This window comes from Cricetulus griseus, chromosome X, assembly GCF_003668045.3.
Source record: "Cricetulus griseus strain 17A/GY chromosome X, alternate assembly CriGri-PICRH-1.0, whole genome shotgun sequence".
Taxonomy (NCBI): Eukaryota; Metazoa; Chordata; class Mammalia; order Rodentia; family Cricetidae; genus Cricetulus; species Cricetulus griseus.
Window position 1 is genome coordinate 20449248 of NC_048604.1, and position 26496 is coordinate 20475743.

The 26496-nt window shown below is 39.5% G+C and overlaps 1 protein-coding gene across 11 annotated transcripts in view; it reads left to right on the forward strand.

Annotated features, from left to right (window-relative positions):
• The window catches only part of Enox2 (ecto-NOX disulfide-thiol exchanger 2), a 260352-nt gene that overhangs the window by 170504 nt on the left and 63352 nt on the right, over window positions 1-26496 (forward strand). For all 11 annotated transcript variants that reach the window (XM_035450053.1, XM_027433459.2, XM_035450051.1 and 8 more), the window contains one exon: window positions 19779-19913. In XM_035450053.1, the coding sequence (XP_035305944.1) occupies window positions 19779-19913 (135 nt within the window). The remainder of the gene's footprint in view (window positions 1-19778; window positions 19914-26496) is intronic.

The following is a 26496-nucleotide window of genomic DNA, read 5'->3' on the forward strand; positions in this document are numbered from 1 at the left end:
CACCTGTAACTCGAGCTGTAGTGGATCCAACTGCCCTTGGGCACCTGGGCTTACATATACTACTCCCACGCAGACACATCAAAATCATTTAAAAACAAATAATGAAAATTTAAATATATTGAAAGACTTTCTTACTTTTTGGTAAGTAGGCACTTCCTGGAGCCCTCTAAATGATCCCTTGTCACCAGGAGCACCATGCTATTTCTCCAAGTTGCCTCATGTTGCAATAACGTCATAGCAAGTGTGTCTTCCAGTCCCAAATGTCATTCTGATGTTTGAGTGTTTTAAACTTTATTCCTGACTATTCCTGATTTTACACATAAGTATTTGTGAACATGCCTTCAGCAAACTTCACCTGCTTGCCAGTAGATTCCTCATAGTTTAGTAATTCTTATATAAACTCAGTATAATTAGTGGTAGAAGAAATCAATGTGGGAAATAGTAGCAAGATTAAATTGAAGAAAATATATATATAACTTTACCATAACACTTCTAATTTTAAAGAATCAACAAATAGTGAGAGCCACAATTATGATCAGGCATTACCATATAGTCAAGAGTGCCATCATATTGGAAGAGAAAAATATAATCAAATTGTATAGCTATTTGTTCATTATATGGTGGGAGGGGTGGCATACTTGAAAAGTATGTTGCATGCCTTCCCTGCCATTAGGAGCTTTTACAACCTAGCAGGAGAAATCTTTCAGGTACCTAGTTGACTATTCATATAAGGCAAAATTCGAGTTGCCATTTAGAGAATCACACTAATGGTGAACATCTCTTAGAAAGGTGTAAGTTCATCACTCTTTCTGTGCTACAAAAATACTCTCAGTCTGAGAAATGTTCATTTCCTGGGAAAGAAATAGGGAGGGTCCCTTACTCAAAACTGGGTTATCTCTGTAATGTTAAATGCATACTGACTCTGTGATGATAAATGAGATTTAATGCTGTAAAATGTAACTATTAAAAATAAACTAACCACATGCATAGAGTAGTGTAAAAACAGACCATTGCATTGAAGGATTCCTTCTGCTCCTGTGATGGAAACAAATTGGATAATTTTTATCTTGTTATCATCCTCTATGAATTATATTTGCTAATAGAATGTAAATATCATTGGTAAAGAAAGAAAAGTAGAGTGAATCATTATAATGAATGTTCAAATAAAGAGCATCAGATTCAGAAAGCTACTTTGTTGTATTGCCTAAATCAAGTCAATCAGGATTTCTCACTCTGCATGTAGGCATAGGCCTTTGTGTATATAATACAGTTGTTAGAGCACAATGACTAGAATGCTAGTTCCCCCTGGGTAGTACTTAGATGGAAGTACTGTTACCGAGGCTTTCTGGAAACCCAACAGGGTTCTCTTGTGGAGGGTCTCTTAGCTCAGTTGAGGAAGATACATCCTTCCCTGTATGTTACTATCTCTTGTGCTTCTTCGCTTTTGAATATTAGAGTCCTGATACAGACTCACTACTATCAGTTGGCATAAGAAAGATCATGCAGAAGGGTGTCATGCTTGTACCATCCCCAGCCTACTCACCTTCCATCTTCACCCTGAGCTCTCTGATGCTTGCCAAATAACCTCCATATGTAGGAAACTTATCAAGCTTGAAGTTGCATCTATATGTTTTAGAGAAGAGGTTGGCTATGTATCAGACATTGGATTCACCATACTCATTAGCCTCATTTCCTGAATCAGTTCTTGCTAGGTGTTTATTGTATGCCAAGTGTATATAATAAGTATAGCCTCTTATACTTCATTCCTAGAAGTCTATAGCTCCTTTCCCACATAGTTCTGCCAATGCTCTGCACTGGTATCCTGAAATACATCAACCTCAATTGTCCCCTCTGATGAGCTAAACTGGACTTTAATAATCCCTACTAAATTGCCTTGTGACTCTGTCATGTGAATAAAGACTCCAGACTCTAGATTAGATTGTAAGCATCAAATTAATTTTATCAAAAAGGTCAGGCTGCTCTCCTAGTATTCTGTTGTGCTTGAAGGTTAGTCCCTGCATGCTTGGCTAGAACCTCCCCGTCTAAGTTGTATTCAGAACAGATTTCAAGATATGGCCAGATTGAAAACCAGACATTTGGAGATAAAAGCCTGTGGACTCTAACCCCTTAGAAATAGCAAGCAGCCGCAGTGATTTCATATGTGTATATACTATATCATAATCTCAAGGAGATGATGGGCATTAAACTCAGCACCTTTTGCTCCCAAAGCAAATGTCTGTTCATCCTTTACACCTAGCTGCTCATGTCAGAGTTAAGAAATATTTCTTACCAAATGACTTCTAAGCTTGCTTGTCTCTGACAAGTGATGCCTCTGGGAAAGCAAGACCTATCAGTGGAGTTCGAATCAAAAAAGATATAATCACATTCAGATAATGCCAGACACCTTTAGCCTGGTTCCCTTTAACCGTCATCTGTCTTCCCAATTTAACACAGGGTTAGACTTTCCAGCTCGCCTCCTTTGGCCAACCCTACTATGAGTCCATGCACTCTGATATATGTGTCCAATATATTCATCAGTTCAAGTTCTACAAGAAGCATTCATGTAGTTTCTTGTCATTTCTTCAACCAGAAAAATTTAGGCTTTTTGTTTGGCCTTGTGCAAGAATTTGCCTACCCCTCCCTTATAAGTTCACTTAGGGGAGGACTCATTCTTCTGAGAGTTTCCTATTTTTCCTGTCTCTCAACACTATAAAAGCTCGATAAGTCTATGTTAGTTTATTTGTAACTAGGGAACACAATCCCAATGGATCATACTGGGTTCAGAACTCAGATGTATCATTTGCTTCTTACAAGTAAAATTTTACCTCTGAGGTTACACTGTCCTCTTCAGAAGTAACAACATACTCCACGGTTCTGTGCTATAAGCTCAGAATTTTTGTCAAGTGCAGTGGTTAAGGATTATGTGCTTTTCACTGGAGTTGAGAGGGGACTGAAAACCAGGACTCATTGCATTCCCTAAATTATGCCCTCTTGAAATTACAGCCCCCAAAGCCCCTGTGTCAGCTCTCTTTAGAGCCCAAATCCTGTTTTGCGATGGTGGTGCCATCTCTTTTCATTTTCACTTAAATTCTCCATACCTTTCTGTTTTCCTCAGCAGAGCTCATCAGTATCGATCTGCTTTCCAGGGATGTTTTGAGGACACAATGCTGATAAGAAAACATTCTATGAGAGAATATTGATGACAGTTGTTTTGTAGACACAAAAGGACAGGGCACTCAGTGGTAATTGGGGGCCATGTTTAGCTACTCGACCACCCATTATTGTTAGTACTCAAATTGAATCTAATGCATCATAATAATGCAGCATGGGCTACACATGGAGAGGAGGGATTTATTCTCGTGTGGTGATTGTTAGCAATGCCAAGCTTGTGAACATATTCTGAACAGAGTTGTATGTGTGTCTTTTGTTTCTCTTTCTTTCATTGTTTGGAAATCCAATATTTACCCTTTGCTTATCCTATTTTCTCCTTTTATGTTGCATGCTAAAATATTGTTTTTATTTCCCCCTTTTAGAGCTTTATTTCTCAATGAACAGCTAGAACCCAGAGGAAGGATTTAGAAAAGCAGTTAAGTAGCAAAGTCCAATTTAAGCATGGTGGTAGATCTTATCACTGGGCTTTATTAATGGACCTCATTCTGGCTACATTGCACTTCTTTCCCTATGCATTTGTGTAAAAGCCCCTGCCTGTCTCATTAACCCCTTTGACTGGTGTTAACTCATTCCTGAGCATTTGTTGCCATAACTGCAGCTGTCCCTCAGCTGGAACCCCAATGCTGGCTCCTTTGTGGGCCATGTGAGGCTGGCCTATTTGTTCCAGGCGTCAGCTGTTAGGCGGGAGGGCAAGAGACTAACAACTTCTGAGGTCAAATAGCCTGTCCTATTTGCTTAAACCCTGTCTTTTTTTTTACTGCTGCAGCAGCAGCAGATGGGCATGTAGCTGTCTGGCCCTAGGGCTGGGAAACAAGTGTGGGTACATGACCAGTGGTCATCCTCTCTAACCCACTCTGGGCACCAAAGCAGATAGCCTAGCTCCATGTTAAAAAAATATGATCAATAATTCCTCTCAGTTGTCTGAATCTCTCTCTTCCTTCAACACCTAAGGCAGCTGTGGGGAATTGTTTGGAACATATGTCTGTTCAAAGAAATAATTGCCAGCAGTTTTATGGAGTGTCTCTTGTATTTCTGCCCATTTTCAGATTTTGATTATATCCTTTGCAGAAGCTTACCACTGCTGGCTCTCTTTCTCACAGATCTTCCAGGAGACACCTCTCTTTTAAAACAAATTGGAAATGCTACACAAATGGCTATGTTCCTATCACACTGGCAAAAGTTAGGAGTTGCAGAAGGTTCCTTAGGCACAAAAGGATGAGTGATTAACACATCTTACATTCATTTCTATTTGAGATAGCAGCACTGTCCTATGAGAAATGATTACATACTTGTAATGTGCAATTACCATTTGTTCTAGTACTTATGAAAACCAGAGCCAATACAACTTTCATACACACAGACTGAGCAGGTATAGCAGGAAGTGTAGGAAGAATGAAGATGGAAAATTTCCACACAGACCAGGAACATAGAACTAGAGCAGAAATTTCAATTTTGCACTTGTTGTGCCAGTTTTGCTAGAAATTCCATGAAAATTAACAGACTAAAACTGTGCTCATAAAGTTCCTGTATAGCCTTGTACCTTTACTTTAATAGAATTGAAAATAGGCCATCAGCAACACAACTGACCACCAACATTCCCACAGTATTTTACAGCTTTCCAAATCTGTTTACAGTTGACAACTCTTGCTCAACTATCTCAACAACCCTGTAAGATTGTTATCAATTGTTGTCCGTGCTTTTATGGTGAAAACATCCCAGGCCCAGAGACACAGACACTAAGTGACTTGCTCGAGGTTACATAACTAGTAAACAGCATCGCCTTCTGACTCCAGACCTCTGAGGTACTCATGGTAAGCAAGATACACTGCCTTGTCATCATGCAATCCAGCCCACTGCTACCTCTACATCCCAAAATCTGGGTAATCCCATAATTCTAACCTGAAATTCCAGGTAAACGAATTCTGGCCCTGCAGGGATTCACTTTAACAGCAAACAGAAAGTAGCCACATTACTAGGGAATTAGTGCCTTCACATGTGGATTTACTGCTAAATGATATCATTGGCACTCACATTTATTCCTAGATCACAAACCACTGATCTAGCTGAGAAAGGAAGGTTGGAGAGTGCAGAAGCAGGCAGAGAGTGAGAGCAGAGTAACTGTGCTTACTAGTTTTATGTCAGTTTAACAAAGGCCAGTCATTTGGGGAGAGGGAACCCCAATTGAGAAATTCTCCCATTAAATTGGCCTGTGGACAAGCGTGTGTGTGTTTTCTTGGTTGATGATTGATGTGGGAGGGCCCAGCTCACTATAGGCAGTGCCACACGAGCCTGCAGTCCTGGGTGCTATAAGTAAGCAGGCTGAGCAAGCCTTAAAGACCATGCTCCTCCATGGCTTTTGCTAGAGCATGCCCTAACTTCCTCCGATAATGGACCTGTGATGTACACCTGTAAGCTGAAATAAACCCCTTCCTCCCCAACTTGCTTTTGGTCATGGTCTTTATTCAAAGCAATAGAAACCCTAAGAGAAGAAGTAAGCTTTTACAACTAAAGAATCCTTTAGAAATTAAGATCAAATATGTCTGAAGTGATACATTCGAGATACCTAGTACAACTGTGAAGATAAGCAAGGAATGATTAACACAAAATCCTAGTCTTTTGTTTGTTTTGTTTTTGTTTTTCGAGACAGGGTTTCTCTGTGGTTTTGGAGGCTGTCCTGGAACTAGCTCTTGTAGACCAGGCTGGTCTCAAACTCACAAAGATCTGCCTGCCTCTGCCTCCCAAGTGCTGGGATTAAAGGTGTGCACCACCACCACCCAGCCCTAGTCTTTTTTTTTTTAAACTGCATGTTGGATACAGTTTTCACTACATTTTTTATAGTTTTTATATGTCTCTTCTAAATTTTCTTTGTATCTCAGTCTTTAATTAAAAGATAGAAGTCAGCACCAATTGTATTCAGCGGGTTTTATCTTGTTTTGTTTTTTTAAGAAAGAAAAAGAAAATCTGAAGTTAGGAGGAGGCTATCCAGGAGATCCTGGAAGGATGTGGAGGAGACAGTGGAAGTGGGTGTGATCTTAGTAATTATATTCACATACCAAAGAATAGATAATAAAACACAGAAAAGCGCAATGTGAGTCAGTAGAAAAATAGGATTTGATATACAGGAATAGCTTTACTGCTCTTAAAAATGCGATGCATGTTGATAAAAAAAAAAAAAAACCTTGGCTAGTTTACTCTGGCAGAGTCTCTGGTAACATAGCAGTCAGTCAGATTCTCAGAAGCACTGATATGTATGGAAGGTATGCTTGCCCAGAATAGTGCTGTAAGCTCTGAGTATTTACATGGCCTCTCACTTAAACTTCTTTCCCACAATGAGTTTCCTGCTTCTTTGAGATAAGAACAGTTGCATGGTTCTTTGGGGATTTGAAGTTGAATGCCTTACCTGTAACCCAGGATTAATATGTTGTTACCTAAAGACTTATGGCCTAGCGGGGCATTGGTGGTGCATGCCTTTAATCCCAGCACTTGGGAGGCAGAGGCGGGTGGATGGATCTCTGTGAGTTCAAAGCCAGCTTGGCCTACAAAGCTAGTTCCAGGAAAGCCTCCAAAACAATACAGAGAAACCCTGTTGAAAAAAAAAAAAGACTTATGGCTTTCTTTGGTCTTGAACCTGTAGCAGTAAATAGGTGGGCTTATGTATTTATTTTCATTCTAGGTTGGTTTCTCTCTGGCCAATCTAGACAACATGTAAGCGTAGGCTGTGAGGAAATACAGCTTTTCTCCATGTGGAAATAAGTGGATAAGCAAATACTCCCAGGCTGATTTTCTTTCCAATTCATTTTTTACAGGAAATTCACTGTTTGTTATCATCTTAGAATCAAATTTACTCTACCAGTCCCTATAAGGATTGCTGGGGAGATCATTGCCAAATTAGATGCCTTGTATTTTTTAATACCTTATGTGTCCTCCACATTAATGCCATTAAACACACAAACACACACACACACACACACACACACACAGAGAGAGAGAGAGAGAGAGAGAGAGAGAGAGAGAGAGAGAGAGAGAGAGAGAGAGAGAGAGATTAAAAATGATGTCACTAGTGGCCTAGAGATTCACTCACAAAGAAATTTTAGTTTAACACAGAAATGCATAAAAAGGAAAGAATGTTAATAACACATCTTTTCCCATTTGGACTACTTTTCTGCATTAAAATACTCAGAAGAGCTGTGGAACTAATGGGTAAAATATGACATATATAAGAAAGCTTCCAGGAAAGAAAGAATTAGTAATGCTGTCTCGGAATCATAAACTGACAACAAAATTTACTTGCATACAAATGGTTCCTAGAGTAGACTGATACAATGGACATCCTCTGCCCAGCTGTCACAGAGGTCACCGATGTGCCCTTAACCTCCCTTGGTTTTGTTAGAAAGTTGGAAATAAAGAGCAGTCCTTGCCAGTAACCTTCCATGAATTGTCATGGATAATTTAGATGTGACAGTGAGTACTTCCACCTTTCTCTCAACACAGATGGAGGGATCAGAAAAGAAAGTGTGGATACAAATGCCACCCATATTTCTTGAAGCATAAAAAGCAAGTGATCTTTGTAAATTGTTCTGGTGAGGTTGAGGGTATAAACTGGAGTAGAAGGGTAACACTGGACAAGCAGTACTTTTCTAAAATGCATCAATTGGGACTACTGGGGAGGCTCAGCATATAAAGCACTTGCTGAGTTTCATCCCTAGAACCCAAATGAAAGAAACCCAAAAAGTGGAGTGTAACTCCACAAAGTTATACTCTGATATCCATACTTGTGCACCTCTAGGCCTGTCACACGCAATAATAATATACTCAGGTAAGTAGTTATTATTGATTATAGTTATAATAATAATTTAAATATGTAAAATGAAATGCATCAATTGGATGAGAAAATGTAAGTCAGTCTTGTTCTTCTGGGCAGTGTTCTTGGTATAAAGACAACGTTAAAGAGAAGCTATCCTGTTCTTTTGTTGATGTTGTTGTTGTAACTATATTCCCTGGTATTATTGATATCTGGTACCTTTATGTCTCTTCTCTATGAAGGAATCAAAATATTCTCCTCTCCTCACCTCTGAAACACATTATTCATAAGACAGCAGAGGCAAAGCTCACAATTGTTACTTCATTAGTAATTACTCATATTCTACAACCATCTTGTTGAGCTAAATACTACAGTAGACCTTTTCATATATCTTCTCCTTTAATTGTCACTACCATTCTATGAGACAAGCACCACTATCATCCTCATTTTAGACATAAAGTGCAGAGACTTTAATTCTCTTCCCAAGTATTACACAGCTAATTGGTAGTGGGCCAGGATTAGAATTCAGTTGTAATCCAAAGACTGATCTTAACTGCTGTTATAGCCTCCATTTTCTTCTATCAGAGTCATACTGTATTAAGGGTTAAGAGTTCTCTTATACTTTAAAAATTAATTCTTCTATAATTTCATGCATACATATACAAAGTATTTCAAACATATTCACCCCCTTAATACTCCTCCTAATTTCCCAGATCCACCCCTCAATCCCATATCATTTGCTGATTTCATATCCTCTTTTTTATATACAGACCACTGTGTACAATTTGTACTTCCCGTATCTAGAGGCTTGAGTTTGGGGCCATCCACTGGATCATAAATCAACCTAAAGAAAACTGACTCTGTCTCCCCTAGAATCTATAAACTATGAGTAACTCCACAGGTAGAGATGATGGCTCTTGGGACCTTCCCCTGTCCCTATTGTGATGTTGACTGGCTTGACTTTGTACCTGTTTTAGGCAGGCAACCACAGCTGCTATGAGTACAGTTTTCCTATCTTATCCTGAAGACATTATTTCACTCCAGTTCTCCCTGAACTCTGTCTCTTATAATCTTTCCCCTTTTCTATAATGGTGTCTAAGCCTTGGAAAAGAGGTATGATATAGATGTCTCATTTGTGGCTGATCCTTCCACAGAGACTTACTTTCTGCAATTTGATCATTCTGATGTACAAAGAAAGTCCAGGAGCTAAACTAACCTATAAATATAGAGATACTTATGTAGAAGTCAGTTTGATACTAAGTCCATTTAACAAAATAATAGCAATAGGTTTATTCCTGGGACCTACGAGTTCCCTAACTGTGGATTGTTGTCCGGATTTATAGTACCAGACGTGTCTCCTTATGTAAAGAGGTCCTTAAATCCAATTAGAAAGCAGTTAGTTTCTCTGTAACATCCATGCCACTATTGAACCCTTGAGCATACCTCACTAAGCAGGTCATTTTATGTCTCCTACAGCAGCTTACATAGCACCTTATGGTACTGTGAAAACTGGCCAGTAGGGAAGATGCTTCCCAATCAGTTTCAGCTTGATTTTCACATGTCCTGTGACCAAATTATGTGATGTCCCCAGCAATAGTGTCTTACTATCAAAATCTGGAATAGTACCAAAGGAAAATAGATTTGAGCCAGGTATGGATATTTCTCCTTGAGTAATTGGTCAGGGGTGTCAGGAGATCCTCCAAACAATATAGGGTTACGAGTTATCTAGTTGCTCTGGCCGATTGCATGCTGGGAGCTGATGAAAAGGTAGTAGTTTTCAGAAGAACAAAATGGGCTATTTTGAAATATGAAAGGTGATGGGAGTGATTAATCTGTATAGTAAAGGCTAATGTTTTCAGATTATTTGTCAAAGTTTAGAAATTCTGTTCTGCTGTTCATGGAGGTAATAGGGAAAAAGAAGTTCAGAAGGAGCCAGAGCTGCTGGCCCAACACAAATCCTACCATTAGTCACTGCCTCCCATGGCTGTTTGTGTATATATAGCATTGCCCTTAATAGTTGAGAATGACCCTGCTGAGGCAGCTAGTTCTCAAGCCAAAGTTCCCATTATCACTAGGATTTAACACTTGACTTGTTTATAGTTATCATGGCCAGGGTCCCACCTCCCTGACCCAGACCATGCCCCTGTGGTTAGTGGCCTTGCCCAGCAAGTCAATAGTGTAGTTTCAGAGACCAACCAGCTGAAGAATAGAAAATGACTCCATTTGTTCACAACTCTACTTTTATTATTGACGCATAGATTCAGGTATGGCCAACACATATTAACCAACCATGTTATTTTTAACACAGCACCATGAAAGGGATGATATCAGTCTCATTATTCGAGTAAGAAACTGAAGCTCTGTGTTTCTCAAATTTGTAGCAAGCTACTTTGTCCACACAGATTCTCTTTCACCACCCAGATGAAAATCTCAGCAGTGGACCCTAGAAATCTGCCCATTTATCCCCCACTCTAAGTGAACAGAATTACATGGTTGGAAGGCACTTTGACAAACACAGATGTCATTAATGCACAGTGAGTACATGGCAGAGCAGAGTGCAGACTAGCATTCTTAATTACAGATGGCGTTCAGGCTATGTTTATCTTTGCTATACTCTGTCTCCTATGGCAAGAAGTTGACTGGAACATGTCAGACAGATTTCAGAAAGAGGAGTAAAATGAAGCATTTTGTAAATTAACTACCAGACTAGTCTTTCTTTCAAGAGAGCTTGCCAAACTTTCAGTGGCATAGCAGTGGGTTGCCAACTAACCTTTTATGCAACCTGCCTTTTAGAAAGGTGGACCATAGAGCTTTAAGAGGTTGGTTACTCACTTTATGCTACTATTTTTCCTTGTTTCTTTTACCCCAACTCTAGCCAACACCACTGACAGCTAGCTCTACCATTAACACAATGAATATGCTCAGTATCGGAAGTGCATTTAGTCAATTTGTTAAATATGGAGACTTCTGATTAAAAACCAGTAACTACAAGAAGTGAGAGCCCTATAATAATTTTAGCATGTCTGTTTCAAAACTGGGCTTTGAAATGGGTAGCTTAAAAGAAACTAGAGAAGCTGTTGAAGGAACTAGCATAAGTAGCCTTTTTTGAAGCACATTTATTCATTTTGGATTTCTTTATTTAAATAGTAAGTGTAGTTATATTGAATAAATATGATGATGCTATTCTAAAACTAGAGGGCTGCAGTAAACCATTTAGCTCTACCTAGCCCAAGATGATAATAGTTCAGTTGACCTAAGAAAGTTAAAAAGCCAAGTGGTTATCGGGTATTGACTACTATAGTCCATAAAATCCCAGAAGGCTGTAGTTCTCCACTTGTTGGCTGAAAAAAGCCTTCTAAAGATCCTACAATGGAGCTTGATGAGTTTTCAGGTCCCCTGGACCCATCCTCAACTTAGTTTCCTGGCTCACACTCACTAAATAACCTTCAAGTAACAAGCAATATACTTGGAAGTCTTCAAATGCATCCTAAACAAGGGAAACCTCTGCTTCTAACTCAAAAGTGTGTAAGAAGACACTCCCACAGGGCATCTGATGATTTGTTTGTCAACAATAAAAGGGAAAGGGAATTAAATGCAAAACAAGATGGCGTGCTTGATCTGTTTCAAACATTGGACTCAGCATTCTTAGTGATAGTATAAAGCGCAGTGTTTAAAAGTGTGTGCTCTGGAACCATACTTTCCCAATTGGAATTCTAACTCCAGACTTACATGTATCTGTGGTGAGCTAGGCAATTCCTAATTTATTTGTGTTTCTTTTTCTTATCTGTAAAGTTGACATAATTGATAAATATTACCTGCATCATTTGCTCATTGAGGATAACATATAATGAGTATGCTCAGGGCCTGAAATGCATCTCTTTAAAAAATATCAACGTTTCTACTTGAAAACACCACTAAATATAAAACTGTTTTTGCATAGTTACCATTTAGTCAATATTTGAAATCAAAATAATTATCATTGGGGCTGGGGGATTGCTCAGTGGTTAATACACTTTCTGCATAAACGTGAGTACCAGAATCCAGACCCTCAGAACCCATATAATTTCTGTGTGGGTATGGTGGGCACTGTGGCCCACCTATAATTCCAACATCAGATATGGAATCAGGGCAAGCTGCCTAGCAAGAACAGTCATATCAGTGAGTTCTAGGTTTAACTGAGAGACCCTGTCTCAATAAATATGGTCAGAAAGCCATAGAGGGCATCCACATGCATGCACACAAATATACATATGCATACACATTTACCCATAATCAGGCCAACCATGCACATACAGACATACAAACCATATACACATTTGACAACTGCGGGAGGCGGGAAGGGGGGGACGACAAGTGACTGAATGATTGCCATCACCTTAGTACGTGAAAGATTATCAGTATCTTCAGCTATAGGTGAATAAATTGATGAAAAGTTTGTAGAACTGTCAAGTCACACAAGTAATTCACACTAGAACTATGGTTAGATGTTTGTATCTGTCTGGCTTCAAGGTCTATTACTTCCCCTGTATCATCTTGCCTTCATAAATACAGGATATAAGCTATGAATTCCTGATTGGGCCTGGGCCAAAACCTGTGACCTTCTTTCTTGCTATCACTACCCCGCTCTCACTATAACTGTTACCAGAGCACTTGCATACAAATATTCAATATGTTTTGCTCAAGCCCACCCCCATTCCCTTCTTTCTACCTCCTTCAACATCCCCCACCACTTCTAGCTCCCAACCACATGCACTCTTTTTTCATAACCCACTAAGTCCAGTTAGTGTTGCCAGAATGTGCATGGATGTAGGACTATTCACTAGCATGTGAACAATCTATCGGGGGCTGCATCCCTGAAGAAAACTGACCCTCCCCAAGAAACCATCAGTATCCCCTTAACTGTGGGTAGGACTTCTGAGCTCTTGCCCCATTTATGCTGGAATTTTGGCTGGCTTTATTCTGTGCAGGTCTAATAGAACTAGTTTAAAATCTGTAATGTCCTCATAAATGTTCCAGTACTGTCTCTAGGACTATCCTGCTTGTAAAGAAGAATGGTGAATCACTGGGATGCTGTTTAGTTTGTGAAAGTACCTTATGCCCCAAGGTTCTCTCTCATCTGTATGTCTAAAGGGTTAAGCTATCTCCCACTCCATCCTGCTATACTTACAGTCCATGTGATAATGGTTACTTAATATATACACTAACATTAAGACCTTTTTTCTCAGCCGGGTGTTGGTGGCACACACCTTTAATCCCAGCATTCGGGAGGCAAAGGCAGGAGGATCTCTGTGAATTGGAGGCCAGCCTGGTCTCCAGAGCGAGTGCCAGGATAAACTCCAAAGATACACAGAGAAACCCTGTCTCGAAAAACCAGAAAAAAAGGACCCTTTTCTCCCCTCCTGTTTCCTTCCCCATCCCCCTGCCTTCCTCTCATTCCCTTCCCCTTCCCTTCCTTTCCCTTTCCAGTAAGAATAAATTGTGACATCCTCGTTCTCTTGGGTGGCTCTTCGATCCATCCTAGATAACACTCACAAGGAGGCAAAGCCCCTGCTTGTCTAATAACGTCATCTGTCTTTGCTGTCTCAGTTTTGTCTTACAGAATTTATTGTCAGCTCTTTCAGCCTGCATAACCATGATGCAAGCTGTGGCGTCACTGCCAGCGACATCTGCAACAGGAGAGTGGATACCTGGGGCTTCAGTGTATTGTTCACAAACAATGATGGATAGTTAATTTTCAAGGAAAATGAACAAGGACTCAAAATAACACTTGCAGAGCACAATAAATTGCTTCATGAGCAATAAATACCAAGCAGAAGATAAAACCTTGAGCCTTAGGCTTAATGCAATCTGAAAACATGATTTATTCTGCTGTTTCCTTTCCATTAGCCAAAGAACTGAACGCATAATGTTATTCAGTTCTGGGACACACAATCCTATCCTTACAATATAATCTATCAAAGGAAATATTTTTGTGTGCCTATTGTGTACAAGGTTCTATGTGATGTGCCCAGAATGGAAGTTTCTTCTGTGTTCTATGCACACATTTTCTAAATTTTCTCTTGCTTCCTTTCATTGTAGTGGGGTTCCTAATACTATTTCCAGTACCACTCCCTAAACAACACCCTGTCAACCATCCATAATGCCGGCCCCCCACCACCACAGGAATGATTTCTTTGATGTGAAGCATAGAAATGGACAAAAGTGTTAATAGATTCCTGGGAGTCCAACCAGGTTAGTCTTAGTATTTACTGCATAGTATCATGAGAGAGTAGGGCAAGAACTATGGATGTGGGATTGACTGTGCAAGTGATAGATGATTCAGGATCACCAAGAAACCAGGAGTATCAACCACTCTTCATTAAGAATCCACAAAATTGTGAACTATGAGGATGGCTCACTGGGTAAAAGTAGTAACCACAAGGAAGCATAGTGACCCAAGTTTGATAATGACCCAAGTTCAATCCCTGGAACTCACGCCAAGGTGCTAGATGCAGTGGCATTCATCTGTGAGTCTGGCACATCTACCTCAAGGAAGTGGATGGATGGAGAGAGAGAGAGAGAGAGAGAGAGAGAGAGAGAGAGAGAGAGAGAGAGAGAGAGAGATTTTTAAGGAACACACAAAATTGATGCCATAAAGAAAACTCATTTAAACTTGGTATTATAGACATTTGAAGCCAGATAATTCTTAAACTCTAGAAGACTGTCCTATAGGACAAAAGATGGTTATCAGCTTCCCTGGCCTCTACACACTCACTAGGCAGATCTCAGTAGCAACTTCCTGACCCCAAAGGGTACAAACAAAAATTACTCCAAACATTGTCAAGCTTCCATTGCCAAGAAATCATGGAGCCAGACTGTGTAAATTTGTATTCTGACTCCACAGAAAGCTTACTGTCTGGCCTCTGTTCCTGTTAATTCATCAATACAATGGGATAATGAGAGGTTGTTTCATAGAGTTGCTTTAAGTTTTAAATTAATATACATAAAATGCCAGAACAATGCCTGGCACATAGCAAGCATGATCAAAGTGTCATTGACCATTTTTGTAAGTACTGGTATGGTTCAGAGGTCTGGGGTCTTCTCTATTTTGTACTATCTTCCTTGTGCAGAAATGACTACACAGTTAAGTCCACAGTCCAGAATCACACAGTGTAAAGAGATTTTGGATAGCTTCAGATCTGTTAAATAGACAAAGCACATAATCCCCACATTGTATGTTTATAGAGTTCTCTTGTTTAAAAGTAGATTTATTAGTAGAAGTAACAAAAGTAAATGAGATTTATGTTCCCTGACCAGCTCCCACAAGTCATCCTCTGACTTCCATGAATGCATAGCACATGCTTGTCCACACACAAGCACAAAATAAACAAATACTATTATTTTCAAAAAAGAATTCAAAACTATTAAAGGAGAGTTTTTATCTGAATGAAGAATATAGTTGGACTGGGTGATGATGGCACACACCTTTAATTCCAGCACTCAGGTGGAAGAGGCAAAGTTTGAGGCCAGCCTCGTTCACACAGTGAATTCCAGGACAGCCAGAGCTGTTAGGTGGAGAAACACTGCTCAAAAATGCAAAAAATGAAAAAAAAATTAGATTGTACTTGGAGAGATGGTACCAACATGTACTTATCTCAAAAGAAAAAAAGAGAAACATTTATAGTCATGAACTCCAGTATGTTAGAAAGTGTAATCTTCATTTTCAAATTACTTTTACAGATTTGGGTAATCAGTGGTTTATAAACAGGCACAGACTTGGTAGTTATGGAGTGACATCAAGTTCAAGAGGATAATCACTTTGACAGCTTTCATTCCTTTGGTGCTTATGCACTCTTACTCCAAAGTGTCATATATTCAATCCAGTTACCTCCAAGGCACTTATGGATAACTACTCGATAACTTCTGGTCTCTTGAGGAGTTGTCACACAGCAAATTGGGAGAACTAGGGAAGGTATTTTGAAGAGCGTCATGTATCACCAGCATTTTGCCTTTTCTCCAGCCCCTTCTGAGTATTCTTGGCTGCTCCTAATTGATTATAGGAGTCAGGGGAAACAGAGCAATGTCCTCCTCTGTGATGTGAAGTATACCTTTCTTTTCTTTTTGAAGAATATGTATTTGTGTGTGTGTATGTGTGTGTGTGTGTACATATGAAAATATTGCACATATGTATGTAAGTGTATATGCCTAGGCACGTGCATAGAGGCCAGAAGAAGAGGCCCTGTATGTCCTCTTCTGTCACTCATTCTATGTTGTTTTGAGGCAGGGTCTTTCCATGGAATTGGGGCTCATGTTATCTTAGTTAGGCTGAAATTCAGCAAACACCAGTGACCCTTCCTTTCCATCCATTTCAGAACTCTAGTTATAGATATATTTGGAATACTCACTATGTGTGTGCTGGAATCTGAACTTTGGTCATCATAATTGCACACTGAGCATTCTTATCCACTGATCCATCTCTCCAGCCCTTTCTGAGTATTCCTGGCTGCTGCTAGTGAATTATAGGAGTCAGAGGAAACAGAGCAACATCCTAGTTTGATGAGATACTTCAAGAAATTGCTAAAAATTAGGCTTGAAAGAGAATTAGACTAAGGCTCAACTTTTCCACCACTTAATGATAATTCTGCAGATATATTTAGCATTGCACACTTTGTTAATGTGAATCATTAATCTGGACCACTGGGAAGCAAAAGATCACCTAAAATTTGTCTTAGAATGAAAACTTTTGCAATCTTGCTTACATAAATGATTTGCTGATACAGGCGCATCATTATAGGCAATAAGATCAGACTGAATTAATAGTTGGATAGACCTGTCTCTGCTTGTAACTCTAAGCAAACTCCTACATATATTTAGTTGCTATTGAGAGTTGGCTTAGCAATAGTGGCATCTCTATGTTAATTTTATCATTCTGAACATGGATATAGCAATCAATGAATACCATTGCATGCATTGCCTATGTACCAATGTCAATAAGATTTAATTTCTGTTAGGCATTTATTCAAGTATATCATGAATTGCTAGTTTATACCACACATGGAATGATGAATTAGAAGCTTAAAAGGACGCCTACACTGGATGCAGTACCGCATCTCTTTAACCCTAGCACTTAGAAGGCAGAAGCAGATAGATCTCTGTCAGCTCCAAACAAGCCAGGGCTTGTGTATCTGTGTCCCCCACTATATTGCAGGCTCTTCCAACAAACAGGCTTTGCTCATTTCTATATTCCTCGTCACTAGCATAGAACCTATATAGCAAGACACATCAAAAACTGGGTTTGAGAAGGAGGATTCTAAAAATAAGCAAACACATAAAAATCACAGGCAAGATAAAATGTAATGAGAACATATAGGAAGAAATAATTAATTCCAGTTTCCTGGGGTGTAGTATTTAAGATAACCCTTGGAAAATAAGTAAGATTTGACAGGAGGAGATAGGTATTACAAGAAGCAAGAGAGATGAGAACATTTAAAACACATTTGGGAATACAGGACTGGCAGTCATTGTGGTAAAATAATGCTACTAGTTACACAGGGTCCTTATCTATACTAATAAACAAGCCTAACCAGCATCTGGACTTTTGAACATCTTAACAGGCACTTTGATTAACAGACATTTTGAAAATAAAAATACTGCATTGTCCTTTAAAAGTGGCAATTTAGTCTCACCTTCCCTGGGGAGCAGAGGGGGGATTGGTGGCGGGCAGTGGAGGAGGGGAGGGAGAAGGAACTGGTATTGACATGTAAAAGAAGCTGGTTTCTAATTTAAATTTTAAAAAGGCAAAAAACTGGCAATTTAAAGCATTATCTGTCTCACCCTGGCCCCCAAATTTGTCCAGACTTTGGGGAGGCTGATATGTTGTAAATTCCATTATTTGATTTCAAAATCCCATGTTGAGAAGAGTTCCTGGGTTGTTTGTTTTTCTTTTTCACAGAAATACATAACCCATGCTGAGGATAAAGGAAAGAGGCAAAAAAAAAAAAAAAGCATTTTGACTCTGGTACCTAGTTCTGGTGAAACTACCTGTATTCCCTGGGAGATATTTTACAGTCAGAGATTCCCTAAACACTTGCTACCTGGAAACTGGAAATCCAGCAGGACCTATTTATTGCTTCTGTAAACTCTGGACCCAATGGACAGTGGATGACACATGTTTGTTTTCTTACTAATATTTATAGAGGAGCTATGTTTAGCCTTAAGCTATGCCTTCATGAGACAGCCCTGAAAATGGGTTTGAGGACTGGAGTTCCTTCAGGTGGGGCAGTCAGCAGCTCAGATTGTAATGTGGAATATTTCTGGTTCTTTCCTTCTCTCTGGCCCTTCCTTCCTATCTGCATGTGTATGGGCGTTGTTGGAGTGAAGGCAAATTCAACACAGAACAATGACAAAAACTGGAATTTCAAAACTAATGTCTTTGGACATTTGCTTGTTCTCACCGGGACTAAAATAGCACAAGTATAAATAACACAGCCAAGGACCATCCCTGATGTTGCCAGCTTGGAAGGACATGATGGACATTAATAAGCTCCTCTTAGAACAGGGTTGCCTTCGGGGGGTCTAATTGGCAGATGTTCGTATTGGGATGTAGTAGAAAGGCTGTGTGATTGTCTTTTACCTGGAGGATATCAGCACTCAGGGAGAAAATTCCCCAATGAAAACACTTTTGTGCTCAGATAACTTATTGACTCTATCTCACCCGACTGTTCACTCAGCACATGTATAACCCACTTCAGTGTCTTTGCTTATGTCATCCTTTTTTTCTGGGGTGTCCCTTCCTTTTCTTTATTAGCTAATAACCACCTATCACTCAAAATATACTCTATCCAATTCTGCCCTATACTTTCAGCATCCATTCTCTATGAAGGAATTTCTACCTACTCGGGCCACAGATTCTCTTTATTCCTTAAACTTCAGTAATCTAGTCTATACCACTCAAGTATTTTGTTGGTTCTTAAAATTTTAATTAGAGATAGTAAACCATAGGGACTAAAATGTGTGTATTCTGTACAACCTTGGGTAATAGAGATAACCTTTAGAAACCTCTCATTTGTTAAATGCAGATATAAATCCTCCCCCCTCATAGATTTGTCCTGAAAGTTAAATGACAATGACGCATGCCAGCTGCTTTAGTTGCCATATGGCAAGCACACAATAATTAGTGGTAGCGGCAGGCTAAGGTGGTAGTAGTACTAACAGTAATTGTCATTATCATCATCATCTGTCTCTTCAACTGGACTGTGCAGTCTTTGGGGATGGGGGCCATATGTACTATCTGCTCTTTTACTGGGTTTCCCCTAAGCTCCAGAATATTCCATTAGCTGCTGATATGCTCGGCCCTTTCAGTTGAACTACTGCAAGAACCTAAAATTTCATGAGAAGTATAATTTTCATATTTTATTGCCAGCTACAGTAGCCTTTGGATGGTGTTATTTTCTTGGTTGGTACTCCTGAGCAGTTTGCATGGAATCTGCTGAAGTAATAGCATGCTACTAGCCAAAGGATAAGAGAACTTCTGAAGTATTTTAATCTCCTTTGATGTGTACATTTGTGATGGGTAGAAGTGGGGGAAAGGGTAGAAAAGAAATACATTAGAATGCCATCTGCTAAATTGCTTTCAAATTTCATGACTTCCTGCCACTTGGAGCTGTATTGTTTCAATCCTTGTAAGAAAACTAGCGTTGCATTGAGACCTTATCCACCCCCTGTCCATTGACCATTTTTGTAAAGTGCTTGCCAGCGCTTACTCTAATAACTTAACTAGGTACTGGAATCTCAACACAGCAAATGATTTCCTGTCATTTCTTTTCAGCTGATAATACTAGAACTCTGAACGTGGATTCCACTGCAATGACGCTGCCTGTGTCTGATCCAACTGCATGGGCCACAGCAATGAATAATCTTGGAATGGCTCCACTGGGAATTGCCGGACAACCGATTTTACCTGGTATGTTATTTTTAATTACATCACTTCCATCACAAGTACTTCTTTTTATTGACCATGTGGTCATGAATATAATGGTATGACACAACTTACTTTGAATTTGAGATTTTCTAGATTCTGCCTAGAGTGAGCAATTTCTTAATATGAGCTTTATAGGCTAGATGGCCAGTATTATGGCACTTTGTGTATATCTAGGATTATATCTGATGCAGGATCGAGTCACTAAACATGTAATGAAATAAAAGGCAACAGAATTTTGATACCTTATAACAAAGCTTGTCTAATTTTATAGACTTCTTACAGAACACAAATAAACATCTGCATAGAAAGAGAAATAAACATATCGTGAACCCTATATTCTTAGAGGGGAAGTAGGAAGGTGTAGGAACATTGGCTGCAAAATAATTTTGACATTGACTAACACTTTTTACATATGTATACACACACATAAATGTGAGCATGCGTGTGTACAAGAATTGCCATGATGGACTAGCTCCATCTCCACTAAATATGAAGTCAAGGGCAGGAAAATAGCTCAGAAGGTGAAAGGCACTTTGTCCCAGAGTGTGGGACAAAGTTTGACCTTGATTCCCAGAATCCACATGGTGGAAGGAGAGACCCTTCTCTTGCAAGTTGTTCTCTTCACTTTCATGTGTGTACCATAGCATATGTGCACACACATGTGCATACACGCACACACACATCAGTAAATGAATGTTTTTAAATGTTTACTAAAAGATAAAATCAGAAGAAAAACATCACAATATATAAAGGGGTTCATGTAGACACAAAAGTGACTTCCTGGCTAGTAAGAGCTAATTCATGCCATTTCAGGGAGCCTGGGGTGGCCTTTTAAACAGCATAGACATTAATCTCCTTAGATTTATTTAATTGTGGCCCTACAAACATGCACAAGACCTAATCAAGCTAGATGTTTGCTGCTGACAGTGTGTTTTGTATAGTCCTAGAATTGTTTTGATTCCAAAAATATGAGGCCCCATCCCAGACCTACTCTAACAGAAACTGCATTCTCACAAGTTGCCCAAGTAATTCACAGGCATGATCACATTGATCACAAAGACATCACTTTGCTGTGCCATTTGTTCATGTAATTAGATCCTTCTTCAGTTTCACCATTCCAGTCTGAATTTTAAATCTTTATGGATTAAAATGGAATTGATGACAATATTAGCAATAAATTAAGAGGTGCTGTCATGTTAAACACTGGGAAACAAGTACAGAAGAGGTCGATCCAGAAAAAAAGAAAGATATGTAAATGAGAAATGGACACCAACCCAGAAGCTTCATCAATACTTGATAACTTTCATAGCACCAGGAGGTTCTATTTATGCTACAAGGGAAGAAAAATACTCAATAATCTTACCCCATTATGAACTCTACAAACTACAATAATGAATGGCCTGGCAAAATATGCCCACTGGTAAATAGTTATGTTATAAGGGTAACCAGCCTCTTTCTGTTTGGATTTAAAGCCTACTCTACAAGACTGAACTCATGCCTTGCACTGTTGACTGGCTAAGTCATGGGCCCTAAATGAGAGCATAAAACTATTAGTGTGCTTAATGGGCATAGTATTAAACTACCCTGTGTTCTTACCTTCTATTCATAGGTTAGTGCATCCCTTATTCCTCAGCAGAGAAGCTTCTTTTTATAATAATAGCCAATAACACAGAGATCCACAACTGATTAGTGTGCAGAGAATAGAAGACCATGAGGTGCTCAGCTCTAAATGGGATTTCAATCTCATACTCTGCCCAAGGCAGGGATCATTGTGGCAGGAAGGGCAGGAAGACTGTAAGAGCCAAAGGTAGTGGATGTCCACATGTTTACTATAAATGACAGAGCAATGGCACACATGAACTCACTGAAGCTCTGACTGAATGCCCAAGACCTTCACAAGATCAGTTAAGCCAGACTCCCAACACGGGTTGGATTGAAAGATATCTAAGAGATTAGCAACGCACACCACTGGATATGTGGGGGTTTTCACAAAAATGATTGACATGTAGGAGAGCTACTGAGGAGGAAAGACCCATAATGAACATGGGCAGTACCATCCAATGGGCTGGAGGCCAAATGAAGCAAAAGTAGACAAATAAAAATCCAGCTAGCAGGGGCAAATGCACTCTTCCTGAGTGAGTATATCCCATGCTGTTTCCAGGCACGTCAGAGTGCCACCACTTCAGCCTTTTAAGATGGGCTCTTAGCACTTACTCTCTAGGAGTCTTCTGGCCTCTTCAGTCTTGGGCTGCAACTACATTGTTGATCCTCCCTCTTGGTCTGCACTGTTTCTTTCACTGAATAGTTACTAGTTAACATCTATAATTTTCACCCAACCCTCTAGAAAGGGGACCAGTGAGAGGGGAAAAGGATAGGCAATGTGGTAAAAGTGTTCAAATACAATCACTGTACTTACACACATGTATGGAAATGTTATAATGAAAACCACTATATTTTTGCAACTATTGTATAGTAACTAAAAATGAGCCTCATGGAGCTATTCTCCAAAGTGCCCTTATTGATGGTTTAGTAATTCAGCTATTTTTCTGCCTCTCGGGCATTTTCCTGCTGAGACAGTAGACTGTTCTTTGGCCTGTCTCATCTGGGCTGTCTATGGCAATAGAATACACTTTGTCATAGACAAAAATCTGATGATATATAAGCTTTCTTGACATCCCCCTGAGAGTTCAGATCCCTCCTGTCAGGGATGGTATTGATGGACACATACTTGTCATTGAAGACAATGACTGGCATAATTATATTCTTCAAGTAGGCAGCAGAAGTAGGCCATCTCAGGTTTGGAGTGGAGCTGCCTTTCATCTGCCATTCTGTTTTGTGCAGCTGCTATTCACTAAAATTAATTTACAGTGATGACCAGCCAGGATCATCTCTTACACCTGTTATCTGAAACAGTGTTTGTTATAACACAGTACTCCAAAAAGACTGTTTATTGTCCCATGAAAGGGGCAACCAGAAATGCCATAGCTTCTGGTGAAAGAACAATGTTCTAATCCAGTCATCCCAGATAAAACCAAGGATGAGCCAACTGAAAATTTCCTCACAGAATATTATTTGCCCCTGTCTAGTATTTCCATCTTAATTCAAATACCCTTAGCAGCTTCATAATGATCTCTGAAGTATGGAAGTAGGAAAAAAAGCTCTCATTATGGTGTCTTCACGTCAAGGACTCAGTACAAGAAAGAATGGACAATGTGGATATAGAATGAATAATAAAAACCCAGAGACAGATGTTGAGGTTCAAGCTGAAAATCAGAGAAGCAAAACAGGCAAGCCACCAGAGACCTCTCACCTCTACCAAGCCTGGGGCAATCCTATCCTCAACATGACTGGAGACTAATTGCCCAAGACTGCCAGCTCTGAGACCCTGCTCCTGTCTCATATACCTCTCTAGTGCTGGGATTAAAAGCGTGAGCTGTGTTACTCTTTTAGACGGTTTCACTCTCATGTAGCCCTGGCTCGCCTTGAACTCACAGAGATCCATCTGCCTCTGTCTCTTGAGTCTTGGGATTAAAGGTGTGTACCACCAGTGCTTGGCCTCTACAGCTGTGGCTAGCTTTGCATTCTGATCTCCAGGCAAGCTTTAATAGATCATAAACAATATATCACCACATGTGAGCTCATGGATCTTATTTCCAGAGCAAGATCAAGCCCTACCATGGGTATTGTCATTCTAAAGAAGACAGCTGTCCTTGAACTTTCCAGGTTAACTATAACATAAACAGAAAGAAGAATGGGTTGCATGTCTCATGACTGGTCCCATTTCTTCCAGATCCTGAAGAAAGTCTGGACTTAGATTTGTATTATTGTTTACATCTTCACCAGAATGCTTTCAATGACAAACAGGGTGCGATCCTGGCAAAGATTACTTTACCAAGAGTTAATGATACATATAACAGTATACCAAATAGAATTAATAACACTCCAAAACAAACCCATAATCCTTCCAGTAAAAGTAACCTTAAGATACCTCATGAAGTATATTTACACCTGGAGATGTGTAGTTAATCTCCAAAAGGCCATATGTGTTCCCAAACTTACCCAGTAACTGGCAGGGAGATCAGGGAAAAGCAAGAGGTCATCATTTGTGTTAGATATGACTGAGATTCTATACAATATAATGGAAAATATTTAAAATGTATAGTTTATTTGCCTATATAAGTAAAGAGGTCCTGAACTTTCACAAGAAATGTAAGCTATATGATCCATGTACTGTCATGATTTTTCTCAGAAAAAAATCACATTTTGATTGTCTTGGGAGCCAATTACAATATCAAGATTAACTAGGGCATAGGGAACAAAACAGTGGATGGCACGGTAGAGATTGAGTATTGAGGCAACCACCAAAACTGAAGCCTGGACATATGTCCCAAGTACTGCTCCATGAAAACAGATAGTCATTTAACATCACAATATGTGTAGATAAATGCTGTGGAGCCATTTTGATATAGAAATGTTTTAAACTATTTAGAACCTTCAGAAAAATACGGAAAGATCACTAGACAGTGATGGCACACGCCTTTAATGCCAGTACATGGAAGTCAGAGGCAGGTGAATCTCTGAGAGTTTGAGGCCAGCCTGGTCTACAGAGTGAGTTCCACGACATCCAAGGCTACACAGAGGAACCCTATCTCAAAAAAAAAAAAAAAAAAAAAAAAACAAAGAAAAAGAAAAAGAAAAGGAGGGATGGAGAAAAGAAGGCAGGGAGGGAGGGAGGAAGGGAGTACCCAAAGACCAAGAGCTTCAGAAACTTTAAAATAAAGATCATGGTCTTACCGGGTTGTGGTGGAGCACTTGAGAGGCTGAGGCAGGTGGATCTCTGTGAGTTTGAGGCCAACCTGCTCTATAGAGTGAGTTCCAGGATAGTAAGGGCTACACAGAGAAACGCTGTCTTGAAAACCCAGAAAGAAAAAGGAAAAAGATCACTGAAATACATAAATGCACAATCAATCATGAGAAGAAAATCTTTCCAAAGACTCCCCATTGGAAACTATTAGGAAAGATCTGAGTGATACTGTTTATTTATTTATTCACTCATACAAGCAATATTTACTATTTATTAGGAGTCCTAGAGAGAAAGCAGATAAACACAAAGATCCCTGCTCTGAAATTGGCTCCAATATATTTACAGAATCACATTTTCTCCCCCAAAAAAATGTGTTTGCAGATATAAGTTGCCTGGATTGAAAACGGCTCAAAATGTCCCTTCTGTTTTATTAGTTTGTTCTTTCACTTCAACATTCATTTATTAATTCAGATACTGAGCTCAGTCTAAGTGGAGATCCAAAAGATTCAATCCTTGCCTTCAGCTCAGACTCCATTGGTCGGGGCAAGAAAATAAACAGTATTGTAGTACAATGTAGAAAGAGTCAGAGTTATTTTAGCCAGAGTGCTAGATAAACAGTGGTGATCAGGGAAGGTTCACAGAAGAGGTGGCATTTGCATCAGAGTTAACTAAGAGCATGTTGGGGATTGAAAACTAACGAAGGGTCTGGACAGAGTTAACCGTGTCCATAATTGGAAAGTAAGCAAGAAAAGATGGCATAGAGACAGTAGTGAACTACTTAGTAGATCACCTCATTCCCCAAAGATGTTGACCTAGCTCATAAAAAACAGATTACTGTGTCAGAAAAATAACTCTGCTATGCATAAAGTGAATCATCACCCAGGAAAATACACACACACACACACACACACACACACACACACACACACACACACACACACACACACACAGAGATATGTATATATATGTAATTCCTAGGACTGCACTGACTCTAAAGTTGAGGAAAAAAACTGCCCTAGCAACCATAATTTTAAAAAAGGAATGGGGGACCTAATCGGCTATAAAGATAAAATACACAAATATTCCAGTCCTTGAGGAAAGGGAAACATTTCTGTGTATATGTGTGCATGTGTGTGTCTTTGTGGTGTATGAAAACTAGGGTGCACATTTATAGGGATACACAGGCCTTTGTGCTATACAGAAGCCAGAGGAAAACATCAGTGTCCTGCTCTATTGTTTTATGCCGTATTCCCTGAGACAGGGTCTCCAGTTGAGCCTGGAATTGGCCATTTTGTCTAGGCTGGCTTGCCCACAAGCCCCTGGGATCTACTGTGTCTGCCTCATTTTACCCCACACTGGGGTTAATAATATATCACCGTATCATGCTCAGCTTTTACATGGGTGCTGGAGGCCCAAACTCAGGCCCTCAAAGAAGTACTTTACTCACGGAACCATTTCCCCAGCCCAAAGAGAAAGATTTCATGGTCCTCAATTTTGTGGGTTTGTGATATTCTATTTCCAAAAGAATTCTTTCACAGAGAGTTTCATATGTAGGGGTTCATAATAAGTGAAATGCTTGAGTGGTCTCAGAGAACTGGTGCATAACCCCAGACTAGTGAATATTACTTTCACTAGTCTGCTGCAAAATATAAAAATGAAAAATATAATGGGTTCTGTGAAGCTGAATTTGATTGACTGAAAAGAATGTTCTTTATTCTGAGAGTATTGATTTCTTAAATTTGGGGTTTTAAAATCTTCTAT